General features: G+C 47.1%; 1 protein-coding gene across 1 annotated transcript in view; it reads left to right on the top strand.

The window, feature by feature from the left end:
- Positions 1-18,883, top strand: part of LOC149352144 (neuropeptide SIFamide receptor-like) — a 119,487-nt gene that overhangs the window by 21,816 nt on the left and 78,788 nt on the right. Inside the window, exon 2 of the mRNA XM_089577116.1 lies at positions 14,306-14,846. Coding sequence (XP_089433242.1) covers positions 14,387-14,846 — 460 coding nt within the window. The 5' untranslated portion in view covers positions 14,306-14,386. The remainder of the gene's footprint in view (positions 1-14,305; positions 14,847-18,883) is intronic.

Here is an 18,883-nt window from a genome sequence, read left to right as displayed (position 1 = left end):
TCTTGGACACGTGTCGGTTGGCCCACAAGCTGCGTTAATGAGAAAATGAACATGTTAAAAAATAGCTCACAACTTTTTACTTCTTCGTTGTCACTTAATAAATTAGCCCAATCTTTCCCTGGTAAATTAAAATAACCTGCCAAGATCACTTTGGTTGGTTCGTTGGTTTCGACAGTCGTGCAGAAAGCCATGCAGTCGTGTAAAGTAACTGTGAGGAGCACCTGGACGTCGGTAAGTGGCGCCAATCAGAAGGGAAGTGTCATACGCTTTCGTGGTCGGCGATGTTATTTCCTGTTTTAAAAGATTATCTTTAACAGCAATGACCACAACCCCGCCACAGCCATACCGGTATGTGCGAAGGACTGCATAAGATGAAGGAACTATCGTAGAGTCATGAATATGGGATTGCAGCCCGGTGTTTTGGTGACACAAACTACGTCTGTAGCGTAGAGTATAGCGGCAGATCTTCAAACGTTTTGCTTATTGGCAATGGTTCTTGCCTTAAAGCATAATAATATTAATGTCTACTTGTTTGTTGTTAAGCGCTGCACGATGAGATCGTGTGCGTTTAGAAGAGCACCCTTTAGTTTCCGTATCGTTCCAGTAGAACATATCGTTATTATTTTACGCCCAATTCATTGCAGATTACTTCATGAATTTCCTTCGAATCTCTCGTACACCACACGGAAAATGTTCAGGCATTTATATATCTGTTGTTTTCAGCTTGAAGCCGAAGTGCAACACTCACCACTTTCCTGCAAAGACACAGAAGTTTAGAATGACCTGCGTTCATGGTTTGCCTTCTTTAAACCAATTCGGTGTATGCCCTCGATATAATTTGCTTCGATGCCCAGATTGTCCTTAGGCATATCTTAAAATGCCAGCTATGCTCCAATGATGTAGAATTGTTTGTTTCATTTTCTTTTGCGCCAAAGCCGAGTATGTTATCTGACACACTTATATTTGTATGATAATTTCTTTCTAAAAATTGAGAAACTGTGCGCAAGGCACAGACAGAGGCTTCAATTTTCCTCAACAGGCATTCTTCAACTTTTTCTTGCAATTGCCTCAGTGATACGAGCGTTGTTTCATTCTGTGAAAGCTATATGAGTGCACATTTTCCAGTCCAGCTTCCAAAACAGAATGTGAAGCCTTGATTTCAGTGAACACATTAGTCTTCACATCTATCTTACGAGGCCCACGAAATTCTTCAACATCGCCCCTGAGTTTCATTTGGAGAAGAACTACAAGAAAGGGGTTCTAAAAACCAAAACAGTATGCCCTCATGTCTACGCAGCAGTACTAGACAGACATGGTTACTTGACCACAGTTAGCGAAACAGAATTTGCCACCAGCCTTTAGAAAGAATAGAGAATAGTTGGCCATCGTGCTCAGAATAGTGCCGCCGTGCCTATCGAAGTGCGCGTGGTTGGTGAGGTGAGTTCATGCGATCACGTGACCTTCCAAGTGTCGCTGGGGCACCAAAGAGATGCTTCAGACATGGCGTAGCCAGCAGGTGATCCGTTTCAGTTTGGGTTCGTACCGCTGTCGCCGATATGGCCGAAGCGTGAGACTGCTGACCGGCGGTTGTAGTCGTTGATGTTGCAGCTAAGGCGAGGCAGTCAGGACCTAGGAAGTTAAAAACAGCACTTCCATCAATTCCCAGCAACAAGTGTTCTAAGAAGAGCGAGATCTGAATTTTGCACTGCCTTACCCCTTATCCTTTACAATACCCCCTCCCCTTCCACCGTAGCGCCTTCGGCGCATTTTAATGTGGAATAAACGTGGATTCAATCAATCAGTCTTCCTTCATTATATGTTTTGTCCTATTCTCTACATGAAGGGGGCAGTTGGTGTATGAAAGTCAAAGTCCAAGACAAAAAATCGCCGTTTACTGAATAAAGTAGCCAAAGCTAGCCCGAACGAAAGATCCACCTTTTACCTAACCCAACATTCCGCATCGCGAACAGAGGCGTTGAATGTAAAGGTGTTGAGGATGAATCATGTAACCGCTTTTTCCTGACTCGTTCTTTAGCCTCTTCGCCACTGGTCAGCCACTACAGCGATACTGCAGCTGACAAATAATATAGCTTGCTAGTTATCTGCGAAACGTAGCGGGTGAGAACTGCATAATGATAAAGAAGAAAGAGGTAACCGAGGGAAGAATCGTTGCTAAATAGGACGACCACTACGTGCACTACTCATCACGTAAAAAACAGTACTGCACCGAAGCCTAATTATTGCCTCATTTGCTGCAACGGCTTGATACGACCGCAAGCGTTCTATTTCCTCGTTATCGCTGGCACCGTCGTCTTTTCACATTTAGGTCATTAGTGCTCGAAGCCGTGATCTTCTGTGTGCCTAACCCGAGTTCGTTACTTCATGCGAAAGTGAACAATAAATGACATAACATGTTCAGAAAAGCAAGCATGCAGGATAAAGAGGGGGAGAAGAAGATCATTTACGCCACGATAAGTTGCAAATGATGACGTACCTAACCGGTAACATTACAGAAGTAAAGTAAAAGGAGTGCGCATAATGACTGAATCTTATCTGCGTTAAAAGCGTTACGAAACGCTGGTCGACATTGTTATCAAATGTCTTTTAAAACATTGGTATTGCTTTGTTTTCGCCAGCTCTTGAGTGCCTTGCGTGGGCACAAATGGTAATATTTTAATGGCCGCTCAGCTGTAGTCCTGACAGGATGACGCACAGCATGCAGCATAGCTTAGGTTGTTGTCACATCACCAGGGCTAAGACTAGGCTATTATCCTGTCACCGTGTATATAGGCATATTTATCTTCAACCGTGTGCCTGCTTTCTGTCCCAGACTTCTATACTACCTGTCGTAGTTTCAACATCATAAACATCCGGAATGAAATTTGTTTATTTTCTCAAGGGGTGTCAAAGGAAGTGCAAGGTGCTTCGCTTGGAAACCTTTTCCTGTCTACGAGAGAAAGTATGCGAATGTGTGTGGCGCACAAAATCTCCTTCGCCCTCATTAATGTTGTTGCTGAAGCGGTATGCGCTGTGGTAGCGCAGTGGCTAAGGCGTTCTACGGCTAAGCACTAGGTCGCGCGATCGAGCCCCGGCTGCGGCTGCCGTATAGCGCTTGAACAGAAATGCTAAAACACACATGTTTAGCGCGATGTCAGTGCGCTAAGGAGAATCTCTAATGATAGAAATTAATCCGCAGCTGTCCAGTAGGACACCTCTCATGTCCCGCGAGCAGTTTTGGACGTCAGAACCCACACAACACACCACACCTACTGTCTCAGTCAGCGAATCCCTGTGCAGCCTGTACAGACAGTATGCGTCCGCAGTATGAGTACTGCTATCTGTGGCCTTCATTAGTATCGCAGGGACAATGCCACTGTAAAGGGACTATAGAAATGTTGCGAGACTTCCGAGGGTTAAGTCGAGTACTATTGTGGTACTTTAAAGGGCAGCTGCCGCACTTTTTGAGAATTCCAGGATATTCAAGGGTTTAATTATATGGGCGGTAGGTAAAGCATATCAAGTGATTACTTGCGTTAGCATTTAAAATGGTGACATAATCTATGATTAAACCTCATGCTGCCCCTCGTAGCATTGGAGGAGTGGGGAGATGCTCGATGATGACGTCACGGACGAGGAGATCTCAATTTCCGCGGCCTTCACCCACAACTAGCCGTGCGTCGTTGGATGCCACCAAACAATGCTCCGCAGGCGCTGCTTTCGATTGCGTTAATTTTTTTTTTTCCGTCAAGGAACGCGTTTCTGTGCTGTAAATGCTCCGGCACCGTAGATGACGTAATCGTGCGCCCCCAACCCGGCGCTGTGCGCTGCGAAGAAGCGTGAACGCCGCCGCGGTTTTAGTCAGCGATTGCGTCCCCATTTCTAATGTTAGCCCAAAATACTTAGCATGCTATACCGGCAAGTTCCACACATGCGATGTCTTTGAGCTCGCCAATTTGAGAAACCTCTTCAGTTTCCATTTAAGAAAATTTCAAAGCGTTCTGGCGGTCTGTGTGCTGAAAGACAAATAGTAGAGAGTTGACTATGGCATCCAGTGGCGCATGATACTCTTTTAGTCAAGAGAACTGAATCCTGGATGGTGATGTCGGTGAGGGGACGGACCTTACAAAGAAATTGCGTCTGTTGTATCTGTTTGCCATGCTCAAATAACTAAATCCGGTTGCCTTTAAGGCCAAGAACAATCGTTTACAATTCCCCAGTCTTCCTCTGTCTTCTGGTATATAAAAGTCTAACACGGCTTTGTATCTGCGCTACAGAGTTGCTCAGAGAGCAACGCGCTCATTAGAGGTATTCTTTATCTACCCACAATCTAAGGCGACCGAGAATATAACGGCAAAAAAGTATGCGCTACTGTGCTTGTGCACGCTATAAGCAACAGCCATTTGCGTATCGGAAAGCCTGGAACAGGTTTAAGTCTGTCCCGTCCCGGGGTTACAGAACATTGCGCCCTCGACGAGTATCGGTTGCTTAGAATAATTGCGAGAAATTGCTGAATGTCGTTCTAACGCGAGGAGAGTTCAGGTGGCGCTACAAACTCTGCTTTCATGGACAGCGCAAACGTACAAATCGCTCACAGAGATAGCACCGGACCGGCACATTGGGAGGACACCTAAGAGGCGCCCCATGGGTATTCGTCACTCAAAGGCGACCTATAGCTTCGTTAGCAGCCATTGCGAGGCGTGTAGCAGGGGGCCCTGGCTGGGCCTCTTGAAGGGTCATCTCTACTGTGGAGTCGGCCCGTTGAAGGGTTTTACTTTTTATGCGAAGCATACTAGCCGCACAACCGAGCTCTTCCTTGCTGCGCCGCGCGCGGCCGCGTAGCTACCACTTGACCTACATCGGCGCACCACGTGATATGACGTCACAACAGCTGTGAAAGCTGGGGCTCAACTCGTGCGCTCGCTTGCGGACGCGCAGCCTCCGCCGGCGGTATGCTTCGCATCCTAGGCTTAACCATAAGCTAAACCAGGCAATTTTTTCTTCTCAGAGGCAGTGGTTGAAAAACTTTGGGGGCGAGGGGAAGGATGGTGGGCGGGGCGCAAAGGCCAAGTTTCGTTGGTACAGCATGAATCTCGCTCCGAACGTAGTGTGCGGCTGAGCCGCAAGCGAAAGGTATTTTTTTTTATTTTAATATAGTGCCTAATGTTTTAAAACCATGCCAATGCAGCGAAGAAATGCAGAAAAAACACCAGCATTTTCAGCGTCCTGGATTTAAAGATGAGGATTATAAGCGCTGTACCACTTTCTCGAACTTCTCTTCCTGCTGGACAACTGCCACACGGCATACGTTCTAAATATACTCGTATATATTCGTTCAAGAACAGTGGATGTTCTCTCTGACTTGCAGGTGTTCCTTAATATCATTAAGGAATGTTCGGTATATGGACATTCACGTGGCAAAATTTTTGATCAGCCTTCAACAAACTTTGCACCAGCTATCTGCCGAATGTGTTTGTTGAAATGACATTAAACGGGATTAATTATTGGTTCTTGAGAGTACGTTCGTCGCGATAACATACATAAATTTCTTTACAGGAGGAGTCACTCTATAAGTATACTCCTTGGTACATTAGGAACAGTACAGAATTAAAAAGGAAAGACGAAGAACGCCCTCAATGCCTGCTATTGAAATTTTATTCCAGCATTTGTTGAAGCGCTTTAGCAACCGCTCGTTTTGTTATCGAAACAGAGTTGTAACAGTACAAATCCAATTCCTGCAATATGGCCATCTAAACGAGCAGCGCGGCGTCTTTCGGGGATCATCTGCGCGCAAAATCTAGTTTTGTATAGCCGGCAGCAGAGAGCACCGAATATCGGAGCTTGAAATCGAGTAACTGCGCCCACTATTACGTTCAAAAACTAAACGGAGCCCACAGAGAGTGTGGTAGTCTAGAATCGCAGATACCCGTATCGTGTACACGATTGTTGACGGTCATTATCTATTTTAATGATGTGCCATATTCCACATATTATTTAATCTCTGGGCTTAACGTAACTATACCCAGAGAAAAAGCGGCACGCTGCCAAGAGCTACGCTGTAAACTGCAATTAGTTGCCCACAGTCGTGATTTAAACTGATTGTGGGGAAAGGATACAGGGTATTTGAAGCCACTGGATTAAAGTATGAGTTGAAAACGAAGCGGGTAAGGAAGGCGCTATTTGTGGTGTGTTAGGACCTCCTTTATTACTGATCGCTGAGCAGCAGGAACGTCCGCTTTCACGAATGAAGATTTACAGCGTGAGGAAAAAAATGCTGCATTTTTAACCAACCTCTACATGTGGGAAGCCAGGCCTGTGAGCTTTTCCAGCTCCGGGTTTCTGGCCCATAAAATTTTAATACTGTCCTCATTCGCTGCGATGTACCTTGCAGTGAATAGTGTATATGCCTATAGGGCACAGCACTGTCGTTGCAAGCTCATTCTTTCTCGATAGGAAACAGTTCAAAATCGCCGGCGCGAAGTGTGAGTGCCGCATATCCCAGGGTAGGCTGCTGAAGTCGGAGCAAGGGCTTTTCCGTGGCCACCGTTACGGACCTGACTCTTCTTACATAATAATGAGGGCTCATTTCTCACCCGGTCGCCCACATAAACAAGTTCGCCGCTCGGTGCCCATTCTTGCGGGGCTCGCGTTATTTCGCATGTTTATTAGCTTTGTAACGAGGCACAGGCAGACGCCGAAGATTAATCAGTAAATTTCGCGCCTGCTGAACTGAATACAAGCGGAGCATCTTTGATAGTCTGTAACCGTTGTTGCTTCTAGCTGAAGATCGCCCCATTTCAGATCACAACTCAGACGTGGGTCACTGAAATGAAGCGTTTAGTTCCCATCGCAGAAAAGGACAGGGTGCGGCCCTGAAGAAAACTGTGGGCTCATATAAAAAAAAATGAACTAGAGAGAACGAAAGAGGAACAAAAAAAAGCAAAGCAGGAAGGAACTTGAAAATCAAAGAAAAATACAAGTTTTTACCGCTTTGTTTAGAGCTGACATTATGGTATGTGGTTCTTGCAAGGGCGAGAAATGAAAATGACTTAGCACATGAGATAAACAAGAAGGAAGAAAAACTCATCCCAACATTTACACGTTACTGCAAACGTGCCTAACATTCTGGTTTTCTCGCTTATTTCTCCTGGAACCATTTATCCGCCAATCCCGAGCTGTACTCGTCGTGGGAGATTGTATCAATATCGCCTATGACGAGTCATATTCGTTCGGTCCAATGTTACGCGGCTTCCACCGCGAAAAACGAGTTACGATCGGCAATTGCGTATCTTACAATTTTCAACACTAGAGGGTGGTAGTCATTCATAAAAAAACGCTTTTCACGCCTTTAGCGCATGTTTTAAGCTTGACAACAGTGATTTCATGATGACATCGTACATGAAGAATGCCGGTGACGGCGACCTCCCGAGACTCTCGAGACAGTAACTGTGACTTCGTTTGCGAGCTGGTGACTGCTTCATCTCAAGTCGAGAGCGATGGTGACGACGACAACGGTGACGCGCTGGGAAGTACACGTTAACTACTAATGATGAATCCTTGTTTGTTCTAGGACGAAAAGCAACTTCTATGCGTTTTGCAGTATGTTACAGCGTATGGGATCAAATAAACACGGCGCATTTCTGTACGTTGTAACCCGCTACTATGGAATGCACTGAGAGAAAGCCGCCCTCAAGAGCAGATTTTTCTCTTTGAATTTTTTTTCGTTAATTCTAACCAGAAACCAGTGAAGTATTTCCCGAATCAGAAAATCAGAATTACACGGGAAAAGTTATGCCTGTTTAAAGAAATTTGGCAATTTCGGTACGTTTTCTATTAATTAATTTGGCGGTTAAAGGATTCAAGCATTCGGTTCGAAGCTACGTCTGACATCACTGCGCTCTTTACAGCTTGGTTTTTGACGTTTCATGTTTCCGCAATTCTAAGGGAAATTTTCGCGTTTGTCAACCACTTTAAGTCTCGTCATTTGCTTTCTTTTTACGTCAATAAATATTTTTGGGGCTGAAAAGCTTCTTTCAAAACAAATGGACACCAACAAAATAATTGCGTTTCTTTTCAGCAAGATGCAGCCGTGTTTGTTTCATTCTTGCCGGCGGTGGCTACACAGGGTATACCTTTTCCGGTGTTTTTTAGCTGCTTTGGCTTCGTCACTTTTCGCAAACTATGAACTCACTGATCCACTTCTTTAGCAGTGTTGAGTGTTATCCTGGAGGGCCAGGGAACGGCCGCCCTCGATACTGTGCCCCGTGTGATCATGTCAACCAAGAGAACAGGGACGATGCCGGTATTATGGCGAATTCCAACCTGTGATCAGGAGCAAAATTCCCTACTCTGCGAAACCGAGGAGCTATTTCAACCGGCGATCTCGATGCTGAGTGTAGGTTGAATAACGACGGCATGGTCTCTAGACTCCCACGACATCTTTCTCCGTCGCGGATTCGAAGACCCAATTAGAGTGGGCCAACGAGCTCCATTTCACCGCCGGCCGGGTCTGCCCGTTTTTGCATATCAAGCACACTCCTGCTACCTTTTCTTTCTCTATCCTATTTGCTAACCTTCATGCCTCCTCCGCACCTGCAGTGGGATGAATAGAGCTCCCGATAACTAGTGGCATACTCCGGGACAGGAGCGAAGAAATTTTGTTTTCTTTTCATTCGCGGAGCGGGGTTCGTGCTATGGCGTAAGCCGGCGCTCCGCGTAAGTGGCGTTGCATCGCGATGTGCAAACAGACCGAGGCGTCTGAAGGGTGAAGCGAGAGATGTGGTTAGATTTGAAACACACGAGATGTTGAATGGGCGCTCCTGCTGTGGATGGGGAGCGGGTGAAAGGCGAAAAGTGTTTTTTTTTAATACTTCGATTTTCTCTACGTGAGACAGAATGTACGATGAGGTTGAGTTTTCGCTGTACACACTATCCTTTAAGAAATCGTGAACAACCTGGAGGAGGAGTGTACAACTGCATTCAATATCTCCAAAACATATGGCTTGATTTGCACGTCATTCGGCTGTCTGTTGGACGCACGCGTATTCGTCGCACACAATTTCATCCGCGCCATCGGAAGCGTGGCGCCACTGAACGAGGTGGCGTGCAACACCAGCGTCGCATTCAGTTTGGCTGCACAACTTGATCAGCGCATTTGTAGCAAGTTGTACGGTGGGCTCGAAACTTCATCCCTGCATACCTCGTAGATCATTCGCAAAACTTCAGAAGACGATTCCGCGACTAGCAAAGAAATTCTACTAGTTGCTAGTACGAGCCCAGACAGGGTGACATTCAAAGCGATACGTGCTGTAGGAGGCCTTCCAGTAGCAGAACATCTGAAAACGTGCAACACTTGAGGACCACTATCGGCGAATACCAACGATTGGCGGTCAGAAAACGAATTTCTTTTGAAAGTTGGACGCAGGATATAAGAAAGACACTCGTGCATGGCTGTGTTCCGTTGGGCTGTAATGCAGGTCCAGAAAAAGCTTTATATAGAGGTTGCACCGGACCCCCTCGCCGGAAACAATGATGTGTCGCGCAGAAGATCTAGTCTAGAAAACAAAGAAACATAAGCCCTAAAATACAAGGCGGAAACAAGATTTCGGTCCGTGACCGACCGGTCCCAAAGGGGCTGTTCAAAGATAACGAAAAAAGGACCATAGACAAAGAATGCTCCAATCTGAAGCAGGTTTTGCATACTAAATGGAATGTGAATTCGGCCCTTATGGTCTGGAAGACAGCGGTCGACAAATCTGCATGAAAACTTTTAGACTGATAATGTTTTTTGTTAAGACGTTCTGAAGAAGGTTTTCAGGGATAAAAGTGGTCGTATAAGCCCAAGCCCTGGGTGTGTGCTTAGGAAGTTGAAAAAAAAAGAATGCTTGATGTTACTTGCGTTGCAATCTCCATGCAATAAACCGGGGAGAGGCCTCCAGGAGGCTGAGACGACTCCCGAGTAAATCTAAGGCAGAGAGAGGGACGAAAAAAAAAAAACTGGGACTATTCTTGAATCTGTGCACAGAAGGCAAAAACTGTACTTTCCAAGAAATGCAGGTAAAATAATGCCAAGCTCAAGAGAAAAGGCAAAGACGAAAGCTTTGCGATATGGTGCACAAGAAGGGAATGCGAGATTTCCCGGAAGCTTTTTCTGAAACGCAGAAAGTGCCGACTCCTATTACCTGACTGTCTAGGCGAACAAAAAAACTTCTCACCTGCGCACAGAAATGAACGGCTTAACTGTTGCAACGAGAGCAATTGGATGCGGCCGTTTGGGAAATATGCGCCTGCTCTAATGCGAGGTGCGTGATTTTTACTCTTGCTTTCAGGTTTGGGTAAAGGTCACCTGTTTGACCCTGTTTTCTAAGTAGATGGAGCGAGATTTTGCTGCATGGAGCACATACACACACCACAGACTTTCAGAAGTATGTCCCTACCCTACAGGTTTAAGATTATTCACAACAGCAACAACTACCTTCTCTCTTTTCTCCTCGACGCACGTGTACTCCTCACAGGAGCTTAACTTGAAGAGACCTTTTCACTGAAGCTGTGAGTCTCTTTTGCTTGTCTGCTGCAAAGCTTTTTTCTTTTTGTAGATCACTATAAGCTTACCAAAAAAGAAACGTATTCGCCTCACCATCTCTAGTCCACGTGAACAGAAGCGGATGGAGCCAGAGGAACCTCCAGTTGCGAAGCGGGCTGCAAGAGCAAGCCGCACAGCGAGAGCCGGTGCTCGAACCCTTCTCAAGAGCGTTCCATCCCAATCAAAGTGCTTAGACGCGTGCAAAATCGTAGGCTAGAATGAAAGCGGCGAAACGTGAACAAGCAAATAAAATATTGTCCACGTGTTGCAGGCGCACATTATTGACCAGTGCTGATGCCGTAGTACATACGTCCTTAATCAAGCAGTCGTGTGGGACACTGTTTCAAACCCGGTAACAGCCATGGAAATCAAGAATAAGCCTCGATACTTCATAGATTCGAGTCTCATGGTACTTAGCAAGGGAATTTATTTTTTGGAGGGGTCGTGACTAGAACATTACGCTTTCACGTGCTGTGCTGGGCACTAAGCTCCCAACTAAATATGTTCTTAATAACACTAACGTGGAGCCCATTTCAGGTTATAAGTATTTAGGCACCAACATAACATTTCACCATACTTGGGACCGTCACATCAATTACGTTATTAACAACGCAAACGGCTTTCTGGGCTATCTACTTCGGAACTTTCCTATTGCATTCACCGTTCCAGGAAATCCTACAGTACAGAAATACCAAATTAAACTTCATTACATGCCATGCCTTGCTTGCTTCTAGGGCGTCTTGTTCACAACGGAGTCGCTTGACGCTGCCAAGCTTATACTGCACAGGAGAGTAAAACAGATTAAGGTCGGTAAGAAGAACCCACGCTTTGCTCCTCGCAGTTACATGCTTCGTATTTAGTATTTGAACCAAAGTAAGCAATGATAGCGACAGGTTGCGCTGTGGCTTGCGGCAATAGTTGTACATTAATGCTTATTTCTACAAGCGCATAGAGCCTACAAGAGCCGACGGTTTGTTGATAGCTCCCTGAAATATCGGCTTGATGATCCGTCTTGTTGCTGTCCACCCTCAAGAAGTAGTGTACGGAAAGCGCGCTTTTTCAAGAATACGCCAACCGCAGTACTTGTGTGCAATCTTCTAAGTGAGCGTCTGTAGCGTTTCATCATTTCTGGCACAACTGATTTCTCTTTATTGTTTCATTACTGCTAACTGAATCAGCGCTGTTTCTGGAGTGAGATGAGTCAACAGGCACTAACCGGGACATTTATTATTCAAATTCCCCGCCAGCAACACACTTCGTTAGAAAAAAAAGTTTAATATAACCATCAAAGCCTGTTTTCTTGCAGCTGCTTTCAGCAACGCCACACTGTTTGCAAGCAAACTGCCCCAGCGAGCTCGTAGTATATTTGAATGAAGTAAAGCATTTGTCTTGGCTGACTGACGACCCCGCTCGGCTCCTGAGAGAGGGTGACCTTTACTTAGAACAAACAACCATGACCGGCACCGAGCGCTCACTGCCTCACTTTGTATCGACATGGAGAGGCGACTTTTCACCGGCAACGCACTCGTAAAAGAAAATCAGGCGAACGCTTTTTCCCTGGCTTGCCTTCAGGTGGCACGGCACGCTCGGCCGGCTCGCATCGTCATCAGCTAGAAAAACAAGCTGTCACTTCGCTTCAGGTTGCCGACGCATGTAAGCGTACTACTGGCTCAGGCTTCTCTTCAGTTCCCTTCGCTAGCTCTTACCGCGGTCAGGTTCTGCAGGAGACAGCAGTGCTGAAATCAATGCCAAGAACGGTGGCTATAAGCAACCGCCCGCGTAGTGACGACAACCGACGCCGCAGGATTGTGGCGATACGTAAAGTGAATGCCGAATTATACTGGTGACTTAAAGAGAAATATTGTGGCGAGTTCAGGATGCGACATGGAAATCGCACGTTTGTTTTCTTTTGCACTGGCACCGTGTTTGATTTTGAGTAGAGTGTTGCGACTTTTTATCCGATTATTTTACGGAACGAAGCTTGTCTCCCCTTGGACAACAAACTAAATGCGATATGTTGGCAGACTTTCGTGTCACTATTCATATATAGGCTTTCGTGTTTTTTCTTAGTATCTACCTGAACGCAGTACCTGCCCCTCGCAACGATGTTACCTGCAATCTACACATGGACAAAACATGCATAACGGCTTGTCAATGAGTTGTTTAAAATGAAAGTACTTGCAATCACCAGAACTCACGGTTTTTCTTTCAATTAAAATAATTAGTAGGTTCCACATGGTGCAACTGCGAACTCTTTATTTGTCACTCGCAGCGTGTACAGCACTAGCGCGAACGGCGCAGGCAAAAACCGAGTTTGATTTATTCAAAACTGTTCACTCGTTCCGCAGAAAAACATACTGTCCTCTCTTGCCGCTGTCCGCGTCCTTTTCGCTGCTTTAAGATACTCAGAACCAACTATAGTCTTTACCTCTATCCTAATCCTAGAAGTCAAATCAGGGGCACCACAGTTATAAAGCAGGTGACTTGAAGAGGAAAATTAGCCGAGGTAAGTTGCAGGAAAATATTTTGCACCTTTAAATGTGTCGGCGACAAGGACCTTTGCTTCCCAAAAAGAGAATACTGCGATATAAGTATATATCAACTGCAGAAAGAGACAATAGAGTGTTCCCTAACAAAAAAAAAATTGAATGGTGATTACGCAAGTATAGTAATGCTTAAAAGCGGCTCTACTTGGCAATAGTGATTACGCAGAGAAAGGATGCTGCCCGTGTGGGATGGGTGTGTGAGGTCCCTGCCCTAATACTTCCGGTCACTGTCGACTGCAAGGACGCGAAATGACTACGAACATTAAAGAGTCTTTCCCGGGAGCCTTTACTCAGTTTTTTTAGGGGGGGGAGTTAGTGCGAGGCTCAAGGCACGGGCTACACTAGGGGTCACGTGATCGCACCTCCGTGGCGTTGTCCTACCACGCCTACCCCGTTCTCCAATCGCGCTCGCCTGCCCGGACACTTTTTGACTCCTGCCCGCTACTAGCCTACCATTCTTAGTACCACGGTTGAAAGGCCATAATTTTTGTTTCTATAATTAGACTCAACATAGCACCCTACCACACCATACTATTATACTACAGGGACGATGATGACAGCAAACTTTGTCCAGGAACAATCGCATTTAATAGCCAGCGCTGTGTAAAAAGTCAGCGATGAGTAAGGGTTGGAAGGCTTCAAAGAGTGAGCTGTGTGCCTTGTGACAAAATGACTAGAGGCAGCTTTGAAGGAGGCGCAGAGCTAGCAGCCTAAAGAGCGTTTCAAATAGGTGTTTTACGCATCGCTGCCTAAAAAGCGTTTCAAATAGGTGTGTTACGTATCCCTGTAGCGTAGCATCATGTCGAACGCAATCGGCTGAACGAAGGCCGGTGGAGAGCTTGTGGTCTGCACCATCTGTGGTCTCAACGGTTCTCTTGCGCTTATTGTTAGTCGTCTTATAAGCTTGTCTAGACATAAACAAGTGAGAGGGACGGCACGCGGAGCTGCGAAGGCCGACTCTCCTAAGGCTGCCGTTGTATCTCACTATAGTAGAACTGGCAGTCTTAGAATAGATTGTTTTCGTTATCCCGGTGAAACAAACCCCATACATTGATTGCACTTGCACCTTTTTCGCTGCTACCGCCAAAGCAACTATTTTACGCCGCGAACACTTTTGCGACATTGGGCACATAGGATCATGTTTGTTTTTGTTTTGTTGTTTTTTTTCATTCCTTTCCAGCGCCATCCGGAGCAGCAGGCCTCAAGCACGAGAGCCGACCGCTTCGGGGCGCCCTCCGAGCACAGTGCGCGCGTCCTTCGAATGCGGCAGGCGAACGTGACGTTCCACTGCTACGGCCTGTACCACTGGACTCTGTCGACGCTGGTGCCTGCGCTGAGCGGACCCCCGCTGGTCGCAGCGGGGCCCAACGGTACAGGCGGAGGGCTCGCCATGCTGGCGACCGCCGCCGCGCCCCAGGCGCCCCCTTCGACTGGGGCGGCCATGGGCGACGCCGCCGCCGGGGCCGAGCTGTCGACGGAGGAGTGGGTGGACGCGTGCTTCCTGCGCCACTCGGCCCCCTGGGTGGTGGGCTACTGCGTGGCCTACACGGCCGTGTTCGTGGTTGGCGTCGTGGGCAACTGCTGCGTTCTGCGAGTGGTGAGCCGCAACGCTTCCATGAAGAACTCGGCCTTCCACGCGCTGCTCGTCAATCTGGCCGTGGCCGACCTCATGGTCATCGTGTTCTGCCTGCCCGTCACGCTCGTTGGGCACCTCTTCGGACGTGAGTGGCGCTGCTTTCACTTACGAGTGGCCTGCACGCGCTGCGAGCATGATCAGCGCGGCCTGTGCTGCCTCTCTGCTGCCACTTTGGTGCCGCCATGAGGCACTGGTTTTAAACAAGAACGAAACCGCAAGCGTTCCCATGCCTGCAGCTTTCGGGCAGCTATTTAGGACAGAGAAATTCGGTTTTGTTGTGTGTTAAGACCGGTTTTTCTTTTTAAAACGGCTCAATTCTAACGTAAGAAACCTCTGAGATCAGAATGAAGGGCTTTTGAGTAGATGTGCTTGCCGCCGAGGCAAACGCGTCATGTTTCTAACGATGCAAATGCCGCATCAGTAACTGACTAAATTCCATTGCAGTAGCTTTTGTAACGCCTGCATATAAAGCGAATTTCGAGACGGTCATATATTAGGGTTATACCCCATTGCGTAAGAATTCTGATACGGGCATGCGTGGATGCAAGCAATACGAATGGGAACAAAAGCGCGCGTGTTACTATGGGACAATATGATGCCTGTGCCTGTTCTCAGCACTGCATGTGCTCCCCGTCCCTCTAGCGTGTCGTCTGCTTAGGAAGCCAGGTGGCAGTACACTGAAAAGTGCTCGTTTGGTGTGTGCTGCAGTATATAAAATTTGAGCACTGTTTTAACGCGATAGCATTAAGTGACGGTATACGAGAACTGCTAGGATATACAGGGCGTTTCACGTAAATTGAACCAAAGAATTGAACCAAGGTAAGCCTAAAGGTGAAACTGCCTGTACTGCGCATAGATCACGACCTCGCTGCCTGCAAAGCCAGCTGTATTTACTGGCAACTCGATGACTACACTGAAGATGGAGGATGGTCAGAAGATGGGCGGCAAGTATATACTGAGCGCAGGAGCCGTCACTATCCGCGCATAGCTTTGCTGTTTTTATTTGTCGGCTCAACCAAATGCATACTGAATGAAAAAATACGCAAACGAAACTTCTCTGAAGGTTGTGGAAATGCGCGGAAAATCCGAGGCTGTTTGCACCCACATGAACACCGGTGCCTTTTCCGCGGCACTGGAATTCGAGCGAAGCTGCTAATGGATCCAATATAGACGCTCGGTCACTAATGCCGATTTCTGCTAGTTTGCAGCGTATATTGTGCTGCGCGGCAGAGATTCCGTGTTTGACTGGTCGGTTCGGATCGAGTTCACGAGTTTGGTTGGTCGCTTCAGATCAAGTGGCTCCGAGACAGAGAGCTCCGTCTTTATCCACCGAGTAGACTCGAATATCGCAGGAACTCCTAATGTGTGGCGTCATCGCCTCCGGAATGCCCAGGACAGTCTGCCCTGTTGTGATCGCTCTTTCAGGCATCACCGGATAACACTTTACACTTACGATGACGAAATGGCATCGTGAGATGGAGTAGCTATGCTTCTCGCCTTAGGGTTGAAGTCGCCCAAAGCGCAGCAACAGGAACAATAACGAAACGTATGTGCTTCGCGCTAAGTTCATTAAAATAATGCTGCCAGAACAGCTTAAAAAATGACCAAAAATTAATGTCGACATCATGCCCTATCAAACAGGTATTCAGACGCAGAGGTACGCACACAGGCTGAGTGTGCATTCCGATTAGAAAGCAGCATTTCAGCAGCTAACAGCAGGGTAGCCCAGCTCTCTTTGTTTTTTTTTTATTATGAAGACGTTTACATTACGAAAAGGAAAGTATGACATCCGGATGCCAGGCGAAAAATCTAGAACTTGTTGCGCACGTGCAGCACTATAGCACCGAACGCTCTGCCGGAGCACATGTTTTGCGCTGGTCAATCAGGGTTGGATCCCTTTGCACTGGGTGCGCCCGCTCTATGACGGATTCGATAGTTCGCTCAAAATATTCTAGTGGGACTGACGATAAGTTATCGCTGCGCATCAAAGGATGACGTGCAATATACCGCTTGAACAGCTCGAGCGAGGCTCAATCTTCACTGCGCTCTCGAGTAGAAGATGTACGTGAAGACTTTGATATGGGCCTCGCAACATGTCTATGGTCCCCCTTCGCTTATTAGAAGAACCGGTGTTGGACTGTGCTATGTTGAGGCCGAACCACAAGGCAGCGTTTCTCCGGTGTCGTGTCAGCGTCTCTTCTACCGGCGCTTTCACTAAGCGCCCGCAGGGGAGGGCGACCACGCCACCTCATCAGCCAGCCGTGACCAAACACATGAAGGCATACGAATAGGCGTCTTCAAACGGTGGTGTGGAGTGATTGTGTATAAAGCCCCCCAGTTATAACCTTTCCATAGCTAAGCAGACAAGTGAAGGGAAAAGATGTGCTCGTTATAACATATATGACGGAAGCCTGCAGTCACCAAAACCAAAGAGCATAAGGGATGCTTATTTTTACTTTTTTAAATTCCCGTAGTGAATTAATGGGAGATCAATAATGTAATTGTTTTATCCGTCAAATATAAATGATAAGAAAGCAGAAGAAAAATGGTGAAATTCGCAGGTCGTGCTTGTTTTTTCTTCCGCTTTTTATCATTTACATTTAACGGATGAAATAATTATAGTATTGATCTCCAAGTAATTCACTCCAGAAATTTAAAAAAAAGTAAAAATAAACATCTCCTATGCTCCTTGGTTGCGGTGACTGTTGGCTTACATCATGTATGTCATAACGAGCATCTCTTTTCCCTTCACTTGTCTGCTTAATTGTTTAACGACGGCCTCGAATCTGGCAGTCTTGGAGCAATAGGTAGCATAAGAAGGTTCTCGCACAGCTTCCGCCCTCACCGTTCGGCCACGTTCCTACGTGGCACTCGCGGTGGTACAGGTCGTACTACGTCCGCCGCTATGGACGAGGGTGGCGCTGGTGAACATACTCAAGGTCCTGTTACATTACACATAAATACCCCCGAAAGCAGAAGAATGGATAGTAGTCAGCGTAGCTCAGTTGGACGCTAAATTCGGAGATCGCGGGTTCGGATCCCGCCGGCGACATGTGGTTGTTTTTTCTTCTTCTTTCTTATCATTTATCTTTAACTGATAAAATAATTGCGGGTATTGATCTTTCAATAATGCACCCCAGAAATTTAAAAATAAATATAAACATCCCCCTAAGCTCCTTGGTTTCGGTGACTGTTGGCTCTGTCTATAGCTAACTGTCCTATTCAGCGGCGACGGGAACCTACTGCGGCGGCAAGGGGGACAATAGCAAGGGCACAGAAGGGGCGCTGATTCGCAGGAACGGGCCGCGCCTAAGGCGGATACAGTAGAGAAGTGGAATAATCCCGAAGTCGCTGCCAATGCACTGCAGTCACTGGTTCTCACCCATCCCCGCCTACGAGGTATTTCCGGCTCCGACGCTGTGGTCTGGCTTCACCAGATATCTGCGTCTTCCTACTTCGCAGCGCTCCAAGCGCCGAAATTTCGCCTCCGGTGAAGTCAGTAGCGGAGAAGCTGATGCGACGCCGAAGGAACGCTGCCTTTTGGTTCTGCCTTTAGAGGGCGGCTTTCAGAGCGCCACTGAGCGATTGATTTGGTGCTTAGGCGCGCCCTTGCCTGGCAAGCGAGCGCCATTTGATTGGGCTGTACCTTCTCAAATTTTGTTTTCCCCCTTTACCGCGTGTCAAACTCTCTACTTCTATTGGTGAGTGCATTAGGAAATCCCAGAATATAAAAGTGAAGCCCACCTCGGCAACAGTTTCCTGTGGGCGCCACCGTAGTGCTCGAGTCGTAACGTTACAACTCATGTTTACATCTTCAGTTTGCGTGTATGTTCGAGGGAGGGCAAAATAGACGTTTGGTCTGGACACCAGGGTATGGGCGCGTAGCCAGCTGCTGCCAACTTTGGACCTTGTTGGTTAGTAAAGTATAATGATCAGTTAAGAAAAGGCGGTGGAGTAGCCGCTGCATGACGGCAGTCGTTCACTGCGGGTGTGCGGTTGCCTTGTACGCCTTCCTGGGTTTCATTGTTTGAAATAAGCCTCCGCCCAGTAGGGCCATGGTCACCCCTAATCGCACTAGAATTCAGGATTTCACCCGATGTAGACTTTGTTTAATCGGCCAGG

This window comes from Amblyomma mixtum, chromosome 3 (assembly GCF_055824585.1).
Source record: "Amblyomma mixtum isolate Tamu chromosome 3, ASM5582458v1, whole genome shotgun sequence".
Lineage (NCBI taxonomy): Eukaryota > Metazoa > Arthropoda > Arachnida > Ixodida > Ixodidae > Amblyomma > Amblyomma mixtum.
The sequence above is the reverse complement of the archived record's forward strand: the minus strand, read 5'-3'. Positions and strand labels throughout refer to the sequence as shown.